Source organism: Rhinopithecus bieti, unplaced genomic scaffold, assembly GCF_001698545.2.
Source record: "Rhinopithecus bieti isolate Rb0 unplaced genomic scaffold, ASM169854v2 scaffold_36448, whole genome shotgun sequence".
Classification (NCBI taxonomy): domain Eukaryota; kingdom Metazoa; phylum Chordata; class Mammalia; order Primates; family Cercopithecidae; genus Rhinopithecus; species Rhinopithecus bieti.
The window spans coordinates 21,009-45,037 of NW_016815304.1; the positions used below are offsets into that span (position 1 = coordinate 21,009).

The 24,029-nt window shown below is 49.0% G+C and overlaps 1 protein-coding gene across 1 annotated transcript in view; it reads right to left on the bottom strand.

The window, feature by feature from the left end:
- LOC108515904 (collagen alpha-1(XXII) chain) overlaps positions 1–24,029 on the bottom strand; it is a 184,218-nt gene that overhangs the window by 19,975 nt on the left and 140,214 nt on the right. The window contains exons 15-21 of the mRNA XM_017853085.1: positions 23,333–23,386; positions 20,963–21,007; positions 9,536–9,589; positions 7,173–7,217; positions 2,615–2,659; positions 2,313–2,342; positions 1,988–2,041 (exon numbers count right to left, since the gene is read on the bottom strand). Coding sequence (XP_017708574.1) covers positions 1,988–2,041; positions 2,313–2,342; positions 2,615–2,659; positions 7,173–7,217; positions 9,536–9,589; positions 20,963–21,007; positions 23,333–23,386 — 327 coding nt within the window. The remainder of the gene's footprint in view (positions 1–1,987; positions 2,042–2,312; positions 2,343–2,614; positions 2,660–7,172; positions 7,218–9,535; positions 9,590–20,962; positions 21,008–23,332; positions 23,387–24,029) is intronic.

Below are 24,029 nucleotides of genomic sequence, written 5' to 3' on the forward strand. Positions count from 1 at the left end.
GAGGACATCTTCAGAACCATGGGCAACCCTGTTGGACAACAAGCTAAGATATTCTGAATTTTGAAAGTAGGTAGGTTCAAGACCCTCCCCATGTCCTGTATAACGGACCCTAGAAATGGTACATGCAGGGGATTCCCATTCATCATCTAGAATTTGCAAATATTTATTTGCAGTTACTTCTTCTTTCACATAGCTGCTTCTTCAGACTCTGAAGTTGCCTCATCCCTGTATCTTCAGCCTCAGTATTTTGCTTGATATAAGGTAGGTGGTAACAAACGTTTGAGGTTTCTTCCTTCTCTCCCTCCCTCAATTACTATAACAAAATCTAGGTAAAGGGAAAGGACTACCCACATATTTTCATCTCAGGAAGAGGCCAAGAAGTTTGCCTCATGATTAAGCAGAACTAGCTCTCTCTAGCTTCTTCTTCTGTAGTGGGGGCCATGAAGTAAAGTAATTCCCCTTTATGTAGCTCAGAGGAAGTATTGTGAACTCCATGGTGAAAACAGCAGAGGCTGCACAGTCAGATCTGGGTTCAAGTTCAGTTCTGCTTCTCAATAGCTATGTGACTTTGTGCAAATCACTCAATGTCTCTGCACTAATTTTTTCACTGGTAAAACATGAAAAATAACATCTTCACCCTTGCAGACTTAATAGGCATATATTTGCATAAGAAAACATACTATTGCCGGGTGTGGTGGCTCATGCCTGTAATCCCAGCATTTGGGAGGCCAAGACGGGTGGATCACGAGGTCAGGAGATGGAGACCATGGTGAAACCCCGTCTCTACTAAAAATACAAAAAATTAGCTGGGCGTGGTGGCGGGCACCTGTAGTCCCAGCTACTCGGGAGGCTGAGGCAGGAGAATGGCGTGAACCCGGGAGGTGGACCTTGCAGTGAGCTGAGATCACACCACTGTACTCCAGCCTGGGTGACAGAGCGAGACTCCATCTCAAAAAAAAAAAGAAAGAAAGAAAAAGAAAACATACTATAGTATAGACCTTCAATATTTGTCAATAATAGATCTGAAATATACATGTATATATGCATAGAAAGGTAAATATTGAAACACGCTGCTTTCTCTGCATTATCTAGTTTAAATTTCTCAACAGTTACAATAACTGTGGGCAGCTCTGGAAACTGAACCTGGATTGGTTACAGAGACATCAGTTAGATATTCTGATCGAAAATCTTTGATATAAAATTGTTTCCTAGAAGTAAGCATCCCTTAAGTTTCTTCCAGTTTTACCCCAGCAAAAACATAAATATATCCTCATAAAGAGTGGGCCTCAATAGCTTAAAATAAATCTGATCTATGTTCATTTATAAGTCAGTTATTTTATTCCTTTCAATAAAATACAGTAACTTGAAAGCAACAGCAGCACATTGCCAGAAGAAGCAACTTTAAAGTGGTGACCCTGTGGCGTGTACTGTGTTCTCATTAATCATCCTCGATATCTGAACTCACATCATAAGATAATCACAAGGGCCTTTTGGATGGCCTCTTCCCAACTGGTTATTTACATAACATTAAATTCTTAACAGAGGGAGAAACCAGAGGCTGACATGTCCCAGGCCACTGCAAAGTCAGAACTGACCAGATACATGGGGAAAGTGAGTATGATGGAAATGATTCAATCAGCATGTAAGTGTCCAATGTTTTTATTCTACTTCATCTGAAAGGAAAATAAAACATCAAACTGAATCCCCAGAAACCCCCATCACAGCCCATTGGTGACTGGGGGCTCTGAAGGCAGGGTGCCTGCACTTCAATCTCGTTCCACGCATGGCAACTGTGTGATGTGCAGAGAGTTATCCCACCTCTTCCAGGCTCAGTTTTTCCAATGTGAGATGTGACCACAACAGCACCTCCCGCTCAGGTGATGCGGAGGCACTTGAGATAATGCCATGCTCAGCACCGCGAATGACTGTGATCTTCCAAACCCAGAAGTGTGCAGAGCAAACCCTGCACAGGAGAGGGACAACTTACCGGAGCTCCTGGAGGCCCAGGGGGGCCTTGGTGACCTCTGGGTCCTGGAGCTCCCTGGTAACACAAGCCAAACATGTGCTTAGTCATGACTTTTCCTCCATACGATCAGGCCCACCACCACCCATGGCCGTTTCCTGACTCAAACTTTACTTTCCAAGTTCTCGATAGGGAGCAGAGGTCTGGGAGTGGGTATCTGCATTCCCGGCAGAAAGGCAACTGGAGTCTGAAAGGCTCCATCTGAGCTCAGCCTGAGATCATGGTTGTGGCTTTTCTGTTTCTGCTGTGACCTAAATCCCCATGAGAAGAGGACGCACGTGCCTCTTACCTGTTCCCCTTTCAAGCCCTCTCGCTGCACCTGAGAGACAAAGCAAGCATTAGCAAAGGTGCTGGCATTTCCACACCCACAGTCAACCTCTCTCAGCTGCACTAAGGCCTTTCATTCACAAGCCATGCTGTCATGCCATGCCTCCTGACTGTTCTCTGATTCTGCCCCATTTTTAGTGTTGAAAGTCTCCTATCCAACCCATGTCCTTAGAAGAGCGTTGCCTTATTCTTAGCGGTGAAGATCATCCAACAACCCAATCCCACCAGCGCCTGCATCTATGATTCCAACCACTGGTGACTCACCACCGAGCCTGGTACACCAGGCGGGCCCGCAGGTCCCACGTCACCCTGCACAGAAACAACAAGTATTTCAGCGTAGTTACTGGTGCCACCTTCTGCGGCGGTCCCATCCCTCCGAGGCTCATTCTTGCAAGCCCAGGGGACCACACCCTTCCCTGTTCACCACCACACATATCTTCGTCTTGACCGGGCCTGCTGTCTTGTGATAGTCTCAGAGTTCAGAGTCTGATCCTCATCTCTGCCTCAGATCTTAGGCTTCTTGCGGGCAAGAGTCTTATTTTCTATTTTGTGCACATCCAATCTAGTGCCTAGATTTGGGTCATGTTCCATCAACACCTCATAGCCTTCACCAGCCTCTGCTGCCTGAAAGCAGCCTCATTGAACCCCTGCCCGCACCAGCCACTGTCTCTGCACTGTGAGAGCTGTGACAATATATTTTGGCATGTCTCTTGTGCCAGGTTCATAGCTCTGTACACAATCAGTGTTCAGTAATTATTTATCAAATAAGTAACTAAAAATGCAGCACTACTTCTCATCCATTTTCATTACATCACTTCATACACAAGGCTTGTCTCCTGCCTCCTCCTCCTTGGCCTCCAGGTCCCCTGGGCTACGACGGCTGTGGCCTGACCAGATGTTCCAGGGTGTGCGCTACAACTTGGTCCTAAATGAAGCGTATTTGTCAATTTTGATCACAGAAAAATCTTTAGTTTCTACGGTGCCTTATGGCTAAAGCAAGGGAAATACTTATAGCCAATGTCTCCACACTTGACGTAGGGACATATCTTTTCCTTTTACCTAGAGCTTAGCTCAGGGAGCATGGCAAACATTCAAAAGCTGTTGTTAATGAAGCTGGTAAATGAACAAATGAATCACCAATTAAAGCTGAAGGCATCTATTAGGTCTTAAGGCTAAGGGGGAAGAGTGAATGGCTCAAGACACACCCTCACTGCCTTGGGGTTCTAGTCTATGGACAGGAAATGTTTCTTCTGAGACCAAAATGGATACATTCACAATGTATCTTCCAACGCCCTGTCTCCCATCCCCAACCGAGATCTGGAAAAATCACCTGCTTTTCACAGCATCCAGTGTTTTTCTAAAAATCCCAGTTCATCATATTTTATGTCAAAAGTCTTGAGTGCCAGTTTTCTTTATTGTACCTTCCTGTTTCTCACATATAGAAATTGAGTCCTGCCTCAGAAACGTTTCTCTTCTGTTTTATTTTTTCCATGCTGCCACTACCCCTGCACACACGTGCACCCACACCAGCACATATTCTCACACACGCGTGCTTGCACACACACTGCATTTACCACTCCATAGCCCCTGCAGGCACTTCCATGACATGAATCAGTGAAGATCTCCATACACTCACATCCCAGCGCGGATAGCAAGGTATTTCTTCATGAACATCCTTCAACTCCTCCAAGCTGACTTAGATTTTCCCTAGACTCCCACAAACCTTATTCATATCTTGGTAATACAGGATTGTTAGAAGACATTCTGAGCTATACTCTCTCTCTCTCTCTGTGTGTGTGTGTGTGTGTGCGTGCGCGCGTGTGTGTGCGCGTGTGTGTACGCACGTGTGTGTGTGCGCATGTGTGTGCGCGCGCGCGCGCGCGCGTGTGTGTGTAGGGAGAGAGAGAGAACGGCTGAATAATGAATCTTTTGAGGTTCAACATCATGTCTTTTGTTATGACTACTTTGTGTCACTGTTACATTCACTTCTGTTGGTTTCATTGTTGTATTTCTCATAATATCATTATTATATTACACCACAAAAAGTGAGCTTCCAATAACAGTTATGAAATCAGTTAATCAATACATGCTTTAATTACTTTCAACTCACCATATAAGCGCCAATGTTCCAACAAATTTGGTAGGAAAACGAAGACCCTAGTATCCATCCCTAACAACTGTATGTATACAGCTAACAGTTATTGGAGAAACTCTGCCTTCCAGGCTTTTCTCCAAGGACTGGACATGGATTCACTCTCGTTCCCTATGATACTATCTTTCCCTATGATACTCATGTCTTAAAGAGGAGGAAACTGGGGCACAGAGGCACTGAGTAACTTGTCCAAGGTCAGAACTCAAGTAAATAATAGGACCAAAAGTCTTTCCTAGAATCAGTTTCTTCCCACGGTATGGGGGACACATTTTTGTAAAGATCAGTTGTGGCCACTGTGGTGGCCGGTCTCCACCACGGTCCCCCGCAGTCCCTGCTTCTTGCATGTACTTTTGTGCAGGGACTTCCCACACCATCCCTGTTCCTCTGTGTGACTAACAGCGACAGCAGATGTGCTGGGAGGTGACTTCCAAGATTAGGTGATAAAAATGACTGTGGCTTCCATCTCAGACTCCCTCCTTTCCCCCAACCTTGAATCAGTCACTGCTCACTTTTGGGGAGCAATTTCCCTTTCTGTGCACAGTATCACACAGAAGCCCATGTAATAGGGAAGTGAACATCTCTGGCCAACAGCTGTCAAGAAACTCAGGCCTGCCGGTGACCACATGAGTGAGCCTGGAAGTAGATTCTCCAGCCCCAGTGGACCCTTGAGATAACCTTGAATGCATCCCCACTGACAGCCTGACTGCCTCTCAGGAGAGACCGTGAAGCAGAACAATCCAGCCATGCCATTCCCAGACTCCTGCCCTCACAATCGTGTGAGATCACACATGATTGTTTCCAACTACTATGTTTCAGGATGGTTTATTACAAAGCAGTAGGTAACTAGTGCAACCATAGACCCAATCCAGTAAAATCATTAAAAGGGCATAAAAATGCATCCCCTCATATTTAGATCTGCCGTAAATCATCGAATGGACAGGCAGATAATATGATAGGCCTTGGTCGATAATCAGATTCACTTTGGATCTTGGGCAAGAAACTGTAATTTTCTAGACTTCTGTCTATTATCTGTAACATGAAACAGTTTAAAAAGACCATGTCTACAGTTACAGTGACTTTCCCAAATTGTGTAGCATCTAAGATTTGTCTCAAGGATGTGATCTCAGAATGAGATGAGAGGCATCGTACACCTGAGCCTCACTGGTTTCTTAATTATTTCGATGAAAATCCCAAAATCGTGTCATGGTCCTTGACCTTCTCCTCCCATTTCTGCTGCACTTATCATAATAAGAAATAATAACTCAGCAGTTCCCCAAACATGAAGGGCAAAACCAAATGGCTAAATAAGGTGGAAGGTTGAAACTTATAACACACACCACACACACACACACACACACACACACACACACACACACACATACGCGGCAGCAAGAAATAGAGTCATCACCTAGATCCAGACTTCAAGGCTCATTCCCTCTTCGTGACTTGAAATAAACTACTTATTTTAGGACTTAGCATCCCCTGTCAAGGAACTGCAGGAATATATTAAAATCCTGACACCAGGATAATATAACAATGTACATCTCAACTCTAAAAATACTTAGAAGGAGAGAGAATAACGACCTCGGCCAGCGCTGAAGCCCGAGTGAGTGAGTTTGGAAGACATTCACATTCTCCAGCCCCCATCCTAAGCTGAGGTCTTTGTCAGCCTGTACTATGTATTTATTTATAACAGATACCTTGTCTGCGTCCATAAGGAGCTGGAGCAGACTTCTCCTGTATTTAGAGCATATGCTGGGAACCAATATGAGTCAGACAACGACCTTCACCTGAACTCTGCCGTGAGCCGCTCCAAGAAGCAGCGATGCAGCTCGGGTCTCAGCCGTCTGAGCTGAGCAGGATGTCTCCTGTCTCAGCCCCTTCTCTCTCCTCAGCTGTTTTCCAACCCCATGTCTGATGCCTTCCTAAGGGCCTGTCTAGAAACCTGGAAGAACGTCATCCTCTTGTACTTGAACGCAGGCTATGTCTCGTCACCCCTCCTATGCCAATGCAGAATACAACATCCCAGCTTCTCTTTTTCCTTCTTCGTTACCCTCGATGCTTAGGAAAACTATTTTCATGGACGTTTTTGTAGGCTCTTCACATTTTGCCAAGAATGTCTACCTGCCACTGTTGCATCTGAGATGCAGAAATTCTTAGCAGCAAATTTACTTCATTAAGCCTGGAAGATATTCTAAAACAGATGACCAATATGATAAGATACGACCCTTATTTTGTTTTTTAAATGCCTAGGCTTTTTTCAGGATTCTGATTCTGATTTTAAAATGGCAAAATGTAGTAGAGAAGGAGAAAAGAAGAGGAAGAGAAAAGGAAAAGTTTTGTAAGATTTTTTAGTATTTATTTATAACCTCCCTATTTCAAAAGCATTGTCAGTAGCATAATATTTTAATGCATCTAAATATTATATAATAGAACTTTTTTTTGCTTTTCAAATGGATTTTTATTCCTAAAAGTAGAAAAAAAAATTCAACATGATAGCCAGAAATGTATTATGTAAGTTCCTGATGCCCCAGCCACCATCCTTTGTGTGTGCTTTGTTCCCAGAGTTACCACCCAGGCCCCTTCCCTGCACCTGATTTGCCAAGGTGGGCAGTCCCTGCACCTGACTGCCCAGGGCACAGAGCCCTCAACAGCCCCAGGCTTGCTCACCTTTTCTCCCTGGGGTCCTGCCACACCAGGAGGGCCAGGCCTGCCCTGGAGGAAAGAAAGAAAAGGCAGATTATGACGGGCACTAGGGATACAGTGGTGGGGAGTTGGGGGAGAAAGAGGTTGAAAGATAGTCCCCATTGTGGCTGGACTTTTCTTCAGAAGCCAAAGTCCCTTTAGACCTGACTTTCTGGACTGCGTTCATTGCTAGAAAGTTCTTCCTCAAATAACCTAAGCTCCTACCTCCATGCTTTTTCATCTGCAATTGTGCTGGTTCTGCAGCATGGATAACACATTCTGAGGAAACAAAGAACCCCTTCCTTAGGAATATGGGGGCCTGGGCAAGAGAAAGAAGAAGCACATAACCAGGACCTGCCCCGGCCCAGGGAGCACAGAAGGCAGAGTCTGGTGGAGTCGAAGGAAATCCTTAGAGCTGAGGACTGGTGAGGCACCAGGGAAGAGGGAAGGGACACCCAGACTCTGGCCAGGATTAGTTAGGGCCACAGGGAAACCAAAGTCCCAGAGGGCTGGTACAGGGGACGCTGAAGACTTGTCCCTCCTGCTCTTCAATGTCCCCACTGGGAAGCCTTCCACGAGCAGCCAAGAGAATGCCCGAGCTTCCCCACCTCCTGCAGGAGCGGGGTGTGGGAGCGGCCCAGGAGTCACAGCACAGAGCACAGGGCAGTCCTCAGCCAGCGTCCTCACAGACCCCAGGGAGGGCCTGGAGGGCAGCTGCACAGTCAATCTCCGTCCATGGACAGAGGGCTTTGTATAGGAAAGGATCCTAAGGACACAGACATGCGCTCAATGATGCATGCAAAGCACCCTCACTTCCTCTTTACTCTGAACAGCAAAGATCCGTAACCCCACTGTGCTGGCTTCCCCTGCACCCTGAGACCCTCGCCGGCCACCCCACACCACTAGCGTTAGCTCTGTGTGCTATATTTACACCATAGACCATTAACTGGTCATTTGAGTCAGGCCTTTGGTGAATATTTTTTCAAATGGTTCCATGTTTATGATACAATGTTGAGGGAAGAAAAGCAAGATATAAAAAGTGTGATTCCGGCTGGGCGCGGTGGCTCAAGCCTGTAATCCCAGCACTTTGGGAGGCCGAGACGGGCGGATCACGAGGTCAGGAGATCGAGACCATCCTGGCTAACAAGGTGAAACCCCGTCTCTACCAAAATACAAATAGCAATAGGTAGGCCGGGCGGAGTGGGCGCGGCTGTAGTCCCAGCTACATCGGGAGGCTGCAGGCAGGAGAATGGCCCGTGGGCGGAGCTTGGAGTGAGCTGGACGCTCCGTGCGACTGCGCCCCGGCGACAGAGTGGGCCTGCCTCAATAAAGAAGAAAAAAAAAAAGAAAAAGTGTGATTCCACAATTTGTTGGCAGATAAATACAAATCGCAGATAGTTTGCGGTGGAGATGAGATGAACTGACGTCAGTTCAAGGTTTAGTTACCTTGATAGTTAGATCAGGAAGTTATATTTATGTAAGTTCACTGACATTGGATATAGTGATGGGGATCTAGTGATTTATGGTTCATGTAGTTTATGATAAATAAATATATTAATTGACATGTATGTTAAATTACGCTATGCAACATAGCATTTGACTAATTGGCTTTAACACGAATGTATGATTTTAGGCTTTATTTCATTTTAATTTAAATTTAAATATGTAAATGTAGTTTCTTTTGGAATAGATGATACGTTCACCTGGTTCGAAACTGAAGTGCATAAACATTTAAAGCCCCCTTCTGGAGGCAACCAAGCCATAAGGTTATCATTGTCTTGTTTATTCTTCCAGAGACGGTCTCTGAAAGTCACGGACGCACTTTCCCCCACACCATTCCGAACACTTTTCTTTATTTTCCACTGAACCACGTCTTGCAGACCCCTCACATCAGAGCATCCAGAGTTTCTTCACAAACGTCCTCGGCCCCATAGTACTCTCTGTGTCGACGCCTCCTGGTTTATATTTAACTCGCTTTGTCCTGAGGAGCACTGGACCTGTCTTGAATCTTTCCCTCTGGGCACAAGATGACAATGAGCGCTGCTTACACACATCACCTTGAAAACGTGCGCATGGTCAGAGGCCTTTACATTATGGTAGCGCATCACCTTACCTGATGTAAAATGGATTTCAAGTGGTCTATGCACTGGGATCCCTCCAGCTCTGGGGTTCGCAGAGTCAACCTACGGCCATGCAGCTGGGGTCTGGTCCTAAGCCTCCTGCAGCCTCCAGCTGAGCAAGGAGTAGGCCCAGGTGCTGAGGCTCTGTGGAGCTTTATGTGGGGTCCAGTCATCCCCATCTTCTGACCGCTGACGAAACCTAGTCCAACAGTGCCAGCACACACTTACCTGCTGTCCTGCATCCCCAGGCTTCCCGGGGAATCCATCCAGGCCTCGCTCTCCCTGGCAAAAGAAGGAAAATGGAGAAATAAAGAGCAGGTAACTGACCATAGGCAGTGGCCCAGCGCACATGCCCGCAGTGACCATCATGGACAAGGAGGGCGGGGAGAAGGTGCCAAATGCACTCAAGGGCGCACGCGCGCACACACACACACAAACACACACACAGCAGCCCTAGACAGGATGTGTACTGGAGGACAGGGAACATAGGTCAAAGGTCAGAACAACTGGAGTCATCTCTCTGCTTTTTACTTTTCGAATCTGTGGCCAAGAGATGGCCACGTGGCTTCTGTGAGCCACACAGTCTCTTCATCTCACGGTTTTTCATGGGGTCAAACAAAGCCATGGGTGAGTGGGGTCTGTAATGCAGTTCATAAAATTGCAGGTATATTTTATGCATCATTCATTTGTCCGGTAAACATATGTGAACACGTACCATGTCCTCAGTGCTCAACATAGACGTCAGAGCGAACTGCTGGCTAGCGGTAAGCCACCATCTGCACATTCATCTGTTTACATTCAGACGGAGCTGACTGTCTTACTAGCTGTGGGATCTTGGGCAGTCATTTCACCTCTCTGAGAGTGTTTTGATTACTGTGGGGATGATAATAACCCCTTCCTCAAAAGATATCTACGACTCTCAAAAAAAAAAAGAAAGAAAGAAAACAAAAGGCCGGGCGTAGCAGCTCACACCTGTAATCCCAGCACTTTGGGAGGCCGAGGCAAGCAGATCACCTGAGATCAGGAGTTATAGACCAGCCTGGCCAACATGGTGAAACCCCTTCTCTACTAAAAATACAAAAATTAGCCAGGTGTGGTGGCGCGTGCCTGTAATCCCAGCTACTTGGGAGGCTGAGGCATGAGAATCACTTGTACCTGGGAGACAGAGGCTGCAGTGAGTCAAGATTGTGCCACTGCTCTCCAGCCTGGGTGACAGAATGAGACTCTCTCAAAAAAAAAAAAAAAAAGAACCCTATGACCAAGTCCCCTGAGAGAACACTCCTGCTGAGGACAGGTGAGGACAGGTGAGGACAGGCGAGGATAGGCGAGGATGGGTAGTGAGTAAGTGCTGGAGTCTTGCCCGAGCTGTGCCCTGATTTTCTTGAGCCAACTCCCAGGTGCTGGTGTGTTCAAGTCCTGGGCTAACTCAAGCCTGGTGTTCCCAGCTGGGGTCCTTCTTCCAGGTGGGCTGCAAGAGCTCAGTTGGGCAGACACTCAGAACAGTGGGTTCAGACATGTCTGAACGGTCTCCCACCCACACCCCAGCAGCCACGACTTCCTTCTTCAGGCTTCTCAGACACGGCTACTTTGTTCCCGCTTCTGCCTTCCCTGCCTCCTGTTCCCTCCACTGCCTCCTCTGTACCCTTCGGGACTCAGATTCGGTGTCCCCTCCTGACCTTTTAATCTAAATGAGAGGCTCTCTCCGGCTGCAGCATAGTCTCATTTTCTTCTCTCTCATCTCCCTTAATTCAATTTGCATCTATTATCCGTGCACACGCGCCTCCCCACTCACACGAGGACAGGAGGTGCGTTCACTCTTTTCGTTCTTGCGTTCCCGGAGCCTCAGTGTGAGCCCCGCTGACATTTACTGAATGACTGGAAGATTATACATACAAATTCTGTTGAACTCTCCTTCTATTTCTTTGTAACCTCATTTCCCAAGTGGTGATTTCTTTGCTTCTTTTTCCGTTTACGGTTGGTTCCTCTTTCAGGATGCTGTTTTTCTTTCAGGGGTTGCAGATTCCTGGTTTTCTGCTCGTGGTTGCTGTGCTCGCCATGGGTGGCCGCCCACTGGTGGACACTGGTTCTATTCACTGCCACTCTGGGGACGGCAGGGCAGGTGGAACCTCCCGCGGGTGACATGCAGAGGAAGGTTTTCTTCCTTGTGTGGCTGCTCCTATCCCTCCCAGGGCTTGCTGACTACCTGAAGGTCTCTTCCTTCATCTGGAAACAAATACTGAGGCTTCCTACTGCCCAGGACAGGCAGGGAATGGGGCAGGGGCTGCCTGACTCTGTGTCTCCAAGCGCAGGAAACCAGTGAGTCACTGACGCCTGCCCCAGGGCCCCCCATTCCCCATACCCACTGATGTCCACTTGGGGGTGGTCCTGACCCTCTCTGGGCTCTGCAGTTCACCTTGCAGGCCCCTGGCCTCGCATCTACATAAACTTAATCCTACATGTTTTCTATCTTTCAGAAATTATCTTAAAATTCCAGAACATTGATATACACATGTATTTTCAATCACAATTATACACTAATCTTCCAAAAAGGCTTTCCCGGTGGCTCATGCCTATAATCCCAGCACTTTGGGAGGCCGAGGCAGGCAAATCACCTGAGGTCAGGAGTTCAAGACCAGCCTGGCTAACATGGTGAAACCTCATCTCTACTAAAAAATACAAAAAAATTAACCTGTAGTGCCTGCTACTCAGGAGGCAGAAGAATCGCTTAAACCTGAGAAGCAGAGGCTGCAGTGAGCCGAGATCATGCCACTGCTCTCCAGCCTGCGCAACAGTGAGACTCTGTCTCAAAACAAAATAAAATAATAAAATAAAAGTCTTTCCATCACATGACACTTCGGGCGAATGGTGAGAGGAGCTGCCTGGGTTTCGTCTCTGCCAAGTGATTCCACATCTGTCATTATATCATCTCCTTCAAACTCTGTGAGGCTGGCAGGCCCAAGCACCAACAAGAGATGAGGAAACTGAGGCCCGAGGAGGCGAAGCCACTTCACCCCAGCTGGGTGTGCTGGCACTGGTGCCAGAACGGGCCCCCCGTCCTTTCCTCCGTGGTTTCTTTCTACTGCCTTGGAGCGGGAGGGTCAGAGCAGAGTCCCTGGAGGAGCAGGCAGGGTTCCCGCTGTGGGGCCTGGGCTGGTGAGTGGACAAGGGTCTCCGAGCCCACGGACTCTCACCCACTACCTTAGATGAGGAAACTGGGAGCCCTACGGTGCACCTTGTCCAAGGGTACATAGAAACTTAGTGGTGGCACCAGGACTCAAATCGAGGTCCCCTGACTTCCAGTCCTGGGCATGCTTCCTTGCAACAGGCCACCCTACTGAAGATCACTGTAAAGAACATGGCTGTGCTTTGGTCAAGGAATAGGCTGGGGCAGACATCTGGGCCTGAGTGATTCAGTGAGTTTGGAATGCAGGCGCACAATTCCATGTATAATGGAAACACAGCTATGGAGCCACAACAGGGGAAGGCCATCCCTTGGCCCTAGGCCACTCTTGTCTGTAAAAGGTATAATTGCCCTGTTGACACTGTGCAGGTGCGGTCACACCCAGAGAAAGAGAGAGAGCCAAAGCTGTCTGTCTTGCAGACAGAGAGGAGAGAGCCAGGACACAGCTCAGCTTGCTTGTGCGCAGAGAGAGAAAGAGTGAAGCTGCTGACCCTGAGGCAGGGAGAGCCGGCTGCACAGCTGTGTGTCCTCTCAGCAGAGAGGAGCCAAAGGGCTAAGCAGCCGAGACAGAGCAGACAGTGTGTGAGTGAGCTGCTGATGGGAGAGCTGCTGAGCAGAACCACATTTCACCTGCCTATGGCCTGAGTGTTCTTGCAGCTATCTGCTCATCCATCCACTCCCCTCGGACCTCAGCATGGGCTGGACCCTAACCCCGAGCGTGATATTTGGCTTAGCCGTGGACCTGACAATCACCCTGGAACCTGGCTCTCCCGCAGGCCTCAGAGCAAGGCCAAGTGTGCCTGTTGCCCAAGTCTCTGTTTCTTACTTCCTTGCACTTGTGGACCAAGATGAGTGGAGTCTGGAGCCAAAAATTCCTCTGACTGCAGCTTGGGACAGCTGCAGGTGCACAGAGAGGGCCTGGCTGGACCTGGTGGCGGCAGTCTGTACTGCTGGGCGGCACGTGTCAGAGGAGCCAGGCGGACGTGGCTGCAGGCCTGATGGATGGGTGGTCATTAGCAGGGGCAAGAGGAATGAGAGCGGATACATGGGGGAAAGAAATAAGTGAGAAAAAGAAGAGTGGGGCGGGGAGGGACAGAGGAAGACAGAGAGAGACAGAGACAGATACAGAGACACAGAGAGAGACAGAGACTAAGTTAACAGAAAAACAACGACAAAGAGATGCAAGAGACAGAGGGAGAGAGAGACAGAAAAAGACAGAGACAGACAGGAGAGAGATAAAGAGACACAGACAGAGAAGCAGAGGGACAGTTAAGACAAGCACAGAGACAGATGCAGAGAGACCGAGAGAGACAGGACAGAAGAGAGAGTTTGAGAGACACACACAGACAGGGACAGGGAGACAGAAGACGTGGCACTCAGAGTGCGGTCTCAAGCTGAAATGCCCACCACAGCATCTGGGACAGGCAGTGGAACCATGCTATAGAGTGGGCCCATCCTGAGGCCATACTGGGGCACCCATTTTCCCTGAAGGCCCTCCACTCAGACTTTCTGCTGTTGCATGGGTTTGCTGGCTTTGCTAGCACTACACTGGCTACACAAACGCAGCTAAGTGAAGGCTTCCGCTCCTGCAGACTGAGAGTGAGATCCTGGGCTCCCAGGGGGAGGGGGCGTGGGTGGTGGCTAACCGCACAACTCAGACCCAAACCCTGGCTCTCCCACACTCCAGTTGTGTGACCTTGGACCAGTTCCTTAGCAGCTCCGTCACTCAGTTTCTACAAATAAACAGCATAAGATTAATATTTACCTAGTAAAGCTGCTGTGATGACCATATGAGCTCATCTACGTGACATGCTGACAACACTGCCTGGCACGTCGAAGGTGTGCATTAAAAATCAGTGAAGCCAATAACACGGTGAAACCCCGTCTCTACTAAAAAAATACAAAAAACTAGCCGGGTGAGGTGGCGGGCGCCTGTAGTCCCAGCTACTGGGGAGGCTGAGGCAGGAGAATGGCGTAAACCCAGGAGGCGGAGCTTTCAGTGAGCTGAGATCCGGCCATTGCACTCCAGCCTGGGTGACAGAGCGAGACTCCGTCTCAAAGAAAAAAAAAATCAGTGAAGCCAAACAAAGGGTGACTGTGTGGAATGGACTTAGGGTAGGGGAAAGAAAGACAAAAAAGTCATTTGGAAGGGACCAGCAACAGGGGAACAGCAGAGGAGTGAAGGGACAGGTGCGGGGGACATAAGGGCCTGGAGGGCACTGAATGAGGAGTAGCCAGACCTGGATTCTAATCCTGACTCTGTCGACGGCCAGTTGCTACCTGGAGAGAGGCTGCCCCTCTCTGGGGCTCCAGTTCCCCACCAGGATGAGATAACAAAACACAAAAGGAAAACGGCGGCTGTTTTATGAGAACTCTACTCTGATTCTCATATGCGGAATCAACAGGGAAATGTAAGCTTATGCAAATGAAAGAGGACTGGACCTGTGCTCTGAGAACCAAGTGTTGAAACAGGCACTACCTCATTTGTCATTTCAAGCAGTCGTATGGGATATCGTTTCCACTTTCACGACAGAAAACCAAGTCTCCACACAGGGCACCATCCTGGCTGCAAAGCCCACAGAGCCTCTCTGGGCCAAGACCACTTCCTGCGGTTCTGAGTTGCTGACAGCAGAGGGCGCTCCCACTCCACTGAAAGCAGAAAACCGCTGGCTGCCCTGCCTGACCACTCTGAGACCTCGCTGCTGATTGGCACATTCAGTGTGGGAGGGAGACACGTGGTGTCTTTCTTCTCCGTCTTCCTCACATACAATAAACCATTCATATAACATGGGTGCCAGAACTGAGTTAACGTACTGTTTTCCCCAGAAATCAGCTGCAGCCCTTTCTTGCTTTTGATGAGCGGGATGGCCCAGGTGTCCCTGCGGTACTTCATGCGGACAGAGCCTCAGTCCACCCTGCATAAATCCTCCCCACAGCCTCCTGGCCCTCCACCTCCGCCCTCGATCCAATCCATTGCCTCCCCCATTGTCAAAGTGGTCTCCCCATAATCCATTTCTGGACATCCCTCCTTTCCCAGCCCCCCATGGTTCCCAAGGTCTGCAGGATGCACCCGCCTCCTCAGCCTGGCAGCGTGGGACCCTCTGCATCTGTCTTGCTCACTCTCAGCCACAGCAGCAGTTGCACGGCACTGTTCACTGTCACTGAAGCACACTCTTGTCCAAGCCCGCCCCTGGCTTGGCCACAAGATCGCCTCTTTCTAGAAAGCCCACCTTCCATTCTCCTCTCTGCCAACCAACATCTGGAGGCAGCAGAGGGTGGGGGAAGGGCGTGCGCTCTGGGAGAGACATGTGGGTGCTGCTCTTTCCTGTGATTTGACAAGAGCTCAAACCCCTAGCAATCACAATGGACTCGTTCATTAAATAGGAATATGTAAAGTACCCTTCATTTGTTGTTTTTTGGTTCAAATTTGTGAGATAACATAGGTGAAATTCTGGGTACTTAACAAGTCATTCTTTACCCATGGTAAAGAATGCCATTATGGCCCAGGTACTGTGGTTCACGCCTGTAATCCCAGCACTTTGGGAGGTTGAGGCGGGTAGATCACGAGGTCAGGAGTTTGAGACCAGCCTGGCCAACATAGTGAAACCCTGTCTCTACTAAAACTACAAAAAATTAGCTGGGCCTGCTGGTGGGCACCTGTAGTCCCAGCTACTCTGCAGGCTGAGGGAGAAGAATTGCTTGAACCCGGGAGGCAGAGGTTTCAGTGAGCTGAGATCACGCCATTGCACTCCAGCCCGGGTAACAGAGTGAGACTCCGTCTCAAGTTAAAAAAAAAGAGGAAGCCATTACCACACAACTCAGATGCTACCTCCCCATGAAGACTTCTATCTCCTGTCTCTCCAGCCCCCTCCAGAAGCGGCTTCTCTTTCTTCTGGAATTCAGTTTCCATCTCATCTCTTCCTCTCTCCTGACATGTAAGCTCTCCTTGTCCTACACTTTGCAAATCTTACCCTCCCCTCTAGGCAGTGAGTTTAAGAGTCAAGGCCTGGATCTGACGTGTCTTCTACCCCCTGCAGGGCCTGGCGTACAGTGATGCTCATGACATGAACAGATGCAGGCACTGTACTGACTGACGTGAACTCAACAGTTCAACAGTGAGCTCCCTGCTGTACTCAGATGACATGATGTGGCCTCAGGAGAGGAAGATGATTGAAACACAGAAGTCTTCAGGCAGCTCCCACCCACCCAATTATGTTCCTGTGCTCACCCAACAAAGGAATCCATGCCCTCGCCCTGTGGTCTCCTTGGGAAGCGGAAATATGGCATCTTAGGAGCTGAGAGCCACCTTGGCTGCCCCCACCCAGACACCTCCAAGCTAATGATGGCCATTCCCAGGGACTTCCACCCAAAGGGCTGCCTTGTCCTCCCAGTGGGAACTCCACCACCACCCTGTTCTAGGAGCAGCACATCCTGAGGTACCTCGGGATGAGTCCTGGAGCTACCCATGGACTTGGCTGCTCCATAAAGGCAACTGTGTGAAGATGAATGTGGGCATCTCTAGGCACCCAGCACACAGTGGGTACCCAGCAAATACTTATCACAGTCACACCTAGTGCATGACACTGCCAACCCCTCAAGAGCAACACAAATTGGGGGTGAGACTTATTGATGACTTTTTATAAGGCTGAGTTGGGAGCCCAAATGGAAAAGACAGAGGTGCCCATGTCTGCGGGGTGGATTGCAGCTTCAGTCCCTTCAAAACACCAAGTCCCTTTTGTTAATTGCTTAGGGAGCTTCTACCAGGTGTGAAGCCCTGCGCTTGCTCTCATAACTCATCAGATCCTTAGAGCCACTAACTGGGAGAGGCATCACCATCCACCCCTAAATGTCAAATACGGACATGGAGGCCAGCAAGGTCCAAAGCTTATCTAAGGTACCTGCACTGGTGGAGGCCCAGCCAGGGGGACAGCCTAGTTGCTCTGATTCCAAGGCTGGTGCTCTTCCCATTTTGAGGCCCCCCCCCCCCTTTGCTCTGAGCCAGGGCAGGACACCTGGGGAGCCTCAGGACTGGAATGTTTACAGTCACCCAACATTGTCTGGGGGACACGGTTTTCTAGATGGAAACAGGACCCTCAATGCCCAGTGCTTGGCCCTTTTCATGAGTAGACTCCTCTCTGTGCCTGGCTGGATTCACCTTACAATTTCCTGGACAGCCCACTTGGGCTCTGCCACCTGGACCTCCTCATGCCTCCAAAGCCTTCAATCGCCACACTGTGCCAGCAGAGACATGATCTGGGAAACCCCCAATTGAAGTGCTGTCTCCCCGCTTTACAGAGAACGCCCTGCCCTGGGTTCTGTTAGAGGTGGCCTCAGTGCTGGACGATGGTGGCTGTCTCTATTAAGGCAGGGCTGAGACACTGTCCCACCCCATGCTGGGCAAAACCAGGCAGCTGGAAGGGCTTTTTCCAAGGCAAGATGGAAACCTACTTGCTGATGTAAGAAATCAGAGAGGTTTCTGAGAAAATAAACTGTAAGCACCCACCAACAGGAGAGCTGAAAAGGGGCGTTCGGCATCACGCAACTCAGGCTCTTCCTTGGACAGGTGGGGAAACAGAGGCACAGAGCGGAGCCAGCTCTTCTGTGAGTCACCTGCACATCAGCAAGGGAGTCGGAGCCAGCGCAAAGCTGACCTTCAGAGCTGCGGGCTCATCCTCACCGCTTCTCGGTGTCTGCTTTCCTTTTTCTCTGTCCTCAAACAACATATATAAAGCACATGCTGCCCAGAACCTTTCTAAGCCTTTTGTAAATATTAACTCACGGAATCCTCATCATATCCTTACGAAGTAGATAAAATTACTCTGCAGTGAAGAAACCTGGGACTTGGAGGTTAAATAATGCTGCACAGGTCACACTGCTCGCAGAGTCCCGAGCTGGAATTCAAATGCAGGCTCCAGGATCACAGTGCAGGGTTGCTCCAGCCATGGCCGTGTCAGCTGGTGCAGGCTGCAGGGACTCAGAGGCTGATGGGGGCATGGCTGAGGTTACTCCCTGCACCTCACCAGCGGGTGGTCCTCCCTTCCTGAGTTTACCCCAAAGGAGCCTCCTGCAGTAGGTAGAGCTATGACCTGACCAGAAAGGGCCCTGTTGCTGGTCCCTTCCAAATGATTTTTTTGTCTTTCTTTCCCCTACCCTAAGTCCATTCCACACAGTCACCCCTTGTTTGGCTTCCCTGATTTTTTTTTTTTTTTTTTTTTGAGACAGAGTCTCGCTCTGTCGCCCAGGCTGGAGTGCAGTGGCCGGATCCCAACAGGGGAACAGCCACAGAGAGAGCTGACCAGCAAACAAATCTATGGAAACATGTGAAAGCTCTCAAAAGCAGTAAGGGTAAAGGTTTTGCTTATTAAAGTTAAAAATGATTAAAATTTAATATACAAACAAACAAAAATCATGTTTGGGAGCCTGCGTTGGGGAACGAGGCCAGTCCCTGCCTCCCTGAATGAAAAAGGACCTTTTGGAAAGCAATGTGAGCGAGACACAGACAGGTTCATTGGCTTTGACCAGTAATTTCACTTCTGGGAAAGCAGCCTAAGGAAATAATCATAAATTGGAAAACAAATAAACAAAGCTGTAAGCTTTAAAATGCCCACCAAAGCTTTTTTTTTTTTTTTTTTTTTTTTTTTTTTTGAGACAGAGTCTTGCTCTGTCCCCCAGGCTGGAGTGCAGTGGCACAATCTCGGCTCACTGCAACCTCCGCCTCCCGGGTTCAAGCGATTCTCCTGCTTCAGTCTCCTGAGTAGCTGGGACTACAGGTGCCCACCACCAAGCTCAGCTAATTTTTGTTATTTTCAGTAGAGACAGGGTTTCACCGTGTTAAGCCAGGGTGGTCTCAATCTCCTGACCTCATAATCTGCCTGCCTGGGCCTCCCAAAGTGCTGGAATTACAGGCATGAGCCACCGCGCCTGGCAGCATTCTTTTTGAAAGTGAAAAACTGGAAACAATTGTAAATGATCAATACCAGGGGAATGGGTACCTGAATTATGGTTTATTCAACGTAATAGAATGCTGTGCAGTCATTTAAAACAAGCTCTAAAAACTCTACAGCAGCATGGAGAAAACACTGCATGTTGGAACAGCAAACAGGAGGCAGCATGGAATACAGGATGATGTGGCCGCGGAGGGACACTCCCCATGCGTAAGAATTCCCACAGGAGGCCGGGCGCGGTGGCTCACGCCTGTAATCCTAGCACTTTGGGAGGCCGAGGCGGGCGGATCACGAGGTCAGGAGATCGAGACCATCCTAACTAACACGATGAAACTCCGTCTCTACTAAAGATACAAAAAATTAGCCTGGCGTGGTGGCGGGAGCCTGTAGTCCCAGCTACTCCAGAGGCTGAGGCAGGAGAATGGCGTGAACTCAGGAGGCGGAGCTTGCAGTGAGCCGAGATCGCACCACAGCACTCCAGCCTGGGCGACAGAACGACACTCCGTCTCAAAAAAAAAAAAAGGATTTCCACGGGAAATATGCCTACGTGCCCACTGTAGTTGTGTCAGGATGGCAGGATCACAGGCTATGTTTCACTATTTTTCAAATATCTTAAACGTAAATTAAGGGTGAAGAACAAGTTCCTGTGGAACTAGAGAGTCACATCGTGCAGGAAGATAGCATGGGGCAGACCCCGACAAAGCGTCTCAGACATGGGTTAGGCGAGAGGGCCTAGCCCCAGCTCTTGGGACACATTGCTCCAGATCGTAAGGAACTCAATGAATGGGCGCGGGAAGAGAAACTGAAAATTCAACAGCAGCCGCGGTTTGGCAAGGTGGAGCTGGGTGGGAGTTGCCGCGCTTGGGCAGCCACCCCCACCACCCCACAGGGGAACCTTGAACCATCAGCGATGCCAGCACATGTGGCAGAATCCAGTCGGAGGTCTCTTCCACCGTTACCTGGCAACAGTCACCAAGGAGCCTCCACCTAGGCCTCCTCAGATGTGTCGGCTGCATGGCAATCTGCATTTAAGAGCCGGAGTGTGGGCCAGTTCACATTTGGTGACTGTGGCTTAAATGCAGGTCACCAGTGTCACTCCTGTCACCACTCATTCTCCCATTTGTTTGAGAGCCAGGGTAACTGAGGAGCAGAGAAGTTATGTAACTTGCCAAGTAAGATACGAGTCCTATGAGGCAGTAACTGGGACTTCGGAGTCCAATCCAGGGCTCTCTTAAAACCTGTCTGGTCTGGAAACCCTAAACTCCGCCTTGGTGCAGAGGATGACAATACCTGCAGGTACTGAGACCACAACCTTCCCGGCACAAGTTACATTTAGGGTGAGAAAGTAACACTGCACCAGCCCTCACCTGCCACATGCACACACACACATGCAAACATACATGTACACACATGTGCATGCATGCACACACAAATGTGTGCACACACACAAGCATACACAGAGCAGATGGTCTCATGCATCGTCTCTTCTATGGAAAGCTGTATTGATCAATGAGCGCAGACTATAAATACCTTTTCTCCTGGAGTTCCCTTTTCACCTCGTTCTCCTTGGAGGCCCTGGGGGAAAAAGAAAGAGCAGTGACCAAACATCTTAATCTGACTTCTCTGTGCTCACCATAGGGGTGTCCATGGAGTAATTGCCTGGCAGCTTCCAGCCCAGGGTGGCAGGGATCGTGATGGTGAGGACCCTGTCTCCCTGTGTAGTCTAAGGCCACAAAGCAGCTGCTGTGTGGTCTGGCCCTGGGCAGCAGAGGCAGGCCACTTCCAGAGTATGACGTGAGTTCCTGGGCTTGTCCCTTGGCTTGGGCTATCCAGGTCCTCATGGCCATAGATTGGGACATAGCCTGGCTCCTGAACTCAAGTGGCCAAGGACAGAAATGTGGCTTCAAAGTCAGTTCACCCCACCACACTATGCCTATGATGCCGCATGACCATGGCTCCCAGGAAGGGTCCCAATGTTGAATCAGAGAATGGCTCCTTAAAGCCAATCACCCCTCCTCCCTCGGGGATAAGGTCACTGTCTGTCCCCACTGCTCATCCTGCCTTCGTCTAGAGCAGCACCCAGACCTTGTGCTGTGGACTCCCTGCCCCTCTGTGTAGAGACTAGGTGAGAATGTTAGCCAGGATGTGGGTTTCTCTGAATGCAGGATCCAAAACATGATCCCCCTGCTTCCCCCCACTCCATCGTCCATCGTCACTGGATCCTCTTACCACGCTTTACTTTATTGACAGTACTCAGCCCTGGACGCTGCATTTTCTGCCTCCCCCAGGTAGAATGTAAGCCCCACCAGGGCAGTTCCTTCAATATGATATCCCCAGAGTCTAGAACAGAGCCTGTCACTTGGTAGGCACTAATACACATTTGGTGAATGACTAACTGACACAGTGAGTGACTGTGACAATCCCTCATTTAGCACAGGAATCTTGTAGGGGTTGTGTCTGAAGGCTACTGCCCTACTCTGAGAAGCAGAAGGCTCAGCAGTGCATGTGCCTGCTTTTCCCAGGTGCACAGATTACACCGTGAGGCACTGGGGCCACCCACATGAGCTGACGAAAGCACAGCTCCTCCCTGGGCAGCAGCCTGCAGCCCAGGCAATGGCACAGGGCAGGCACCTGCCGGATGAGCAGGAATGTATCCTATGTAACTATGTGAGCTCCCTGTGGGCTCCACTCCCTTTTCTCTCCTTTCTTGGAGAAGAGACCCTGGGGCATTCTATGGAAAAGATGGTAGAGATAGCAGGTGCCACCCAGGCCTCCTTGTTGATATCAGGAATGACACACACATCTTTGACCTAGAGAGAGTACAGGGCCAAGGCCACAAGATGCTGTCCTAAAGAGTAGAGCATCTGCAGGGCCATCCAGACCTACAGGGTGATTGGACATCCTTGCTGTTTTAATTCCACCTAAATATTTTGGTCACATACACAGAGATCAGAGGTCTTCAATGTCTCCCTGGCAACTGAAGCTGCTTTGTTTGAAAATGACATTTTCATTTTTCTATGTTTTAAGACCTGCATGCATTAGGTATTTGTCCTAATGCTCTCCCTCCCCTTGCCCACCAATGTCCGACAGGCCCTGGTGTGTGATGTTCCTCTCCCTGTGTCCATGTGTTTTCATTGTTCAACTCCCATGTATGAGTAAGAACATACAGTGTTTGGTTTTCTGTTCCTGTGTTAGTTTGCTGAGGATGATGGTTTCCAGCTTCATCCATGTCCCTACAAAGGACATGGACTCATCCTTTTTTATGGCTGCATAGTATTCCATGGTGTCTATGTCCTACATTTTATTTATCCAGTCTATCACTGAAGTGCATTTGGGTTGGTTCCAAGTCTTGGCTATTGTAAATAGCGCTACAATAAACATAGGTGAGCATGTGTCTTTATAGAGAATCAAGAATAGTGTTAGATGTTGGAGAAGCTACTTTGCTCCTTGTGCACCATATCTGTTTGTTCACCTCTTTATTCTCTGGACCTACTGAACACATATTGTGTCTGGCACTGTTCCAGGGGCTAAGAATTCAGTAGACTCCATTCTTCTTCCAAGAGTACAGTACTGGACAGGCTGGGGAAAATGAATTCTTTAGATCAAGTGTCAAAAATCCTTGGTGCTAGTTAAAAATGCAGATTCCTGGGATCTACCCTGCTTCTTAATGGGAGAAAGGGGTCCCAATAATATTCATTTAAACCTGTTCTCTGGGTGATTCTTATGTACTGTAACATCTAATAATTTCTGATCTAAGAAAAGAGATACCAACACTTCATTGGCGTCAGTAAGGCTAAACAGCATTATTGTCTAGATGCAGGTGGAGGAACTTGCTAGAACCTGGTCTTTGATTCCTGAAGAAGGGGTAGAACCCCTGCCCTTAAAAATGCCTTCACTTACAGGAGCTCCGACATGTCCAGGAGGTCCGGGGAGTCCAGGCGGTCCCTGGGGCCCCTGCCGAAGAGCATTCACAGAGAAAAGTTTCAGGGATGGGAAAGAAAGGCAAGTGCAGCCGCACAGCTCAGCTAGTCCCATGTTTGGTGACAAGAGCTGTTAGCTCACATCCCACCAAGTGCTGCCCATGCTGCTGGCGCAGATCTCGCCAGCAGACACCCCCTCGACCTCTGCTTCCCTTCTCTATTTAGAAGTCATGCCATCTGCTCCTGGTGGAGCCCTGATTCACACCCAGATTCTCTTGACTTCAAGGAACAGCAAAAGGTGTGTGCCTATGAACCACCATGAGGCCAGATGCTACTATTCCATTTCACTCCCCCTGTGCCCCTTGGCCTCCCCATGACCTGGCCTGGATATGTTCACAGCTTCTGAAACATTGCAACTGATTCCTGTGGCTCATCAGTCACACTTTGCCATGGGCTCAGTACAGCCTGGACAAGTCCTGACAAAGAGCTCAGCAGAAGTCTGCAGACCTGGAGGTGCCTCTGCTAACCAGACCATGAAATCCTATTGCCTCTGAACAACTAGTTTGGAAATACCTATTAAAGTCTGCTAAAATAACAACATACATTCATTCAGCCAAGGGTATCCCAATATTATTATTTTTTTTTTTTTTTTTTTTTTTTCTTTTTTTTTTTGCGAC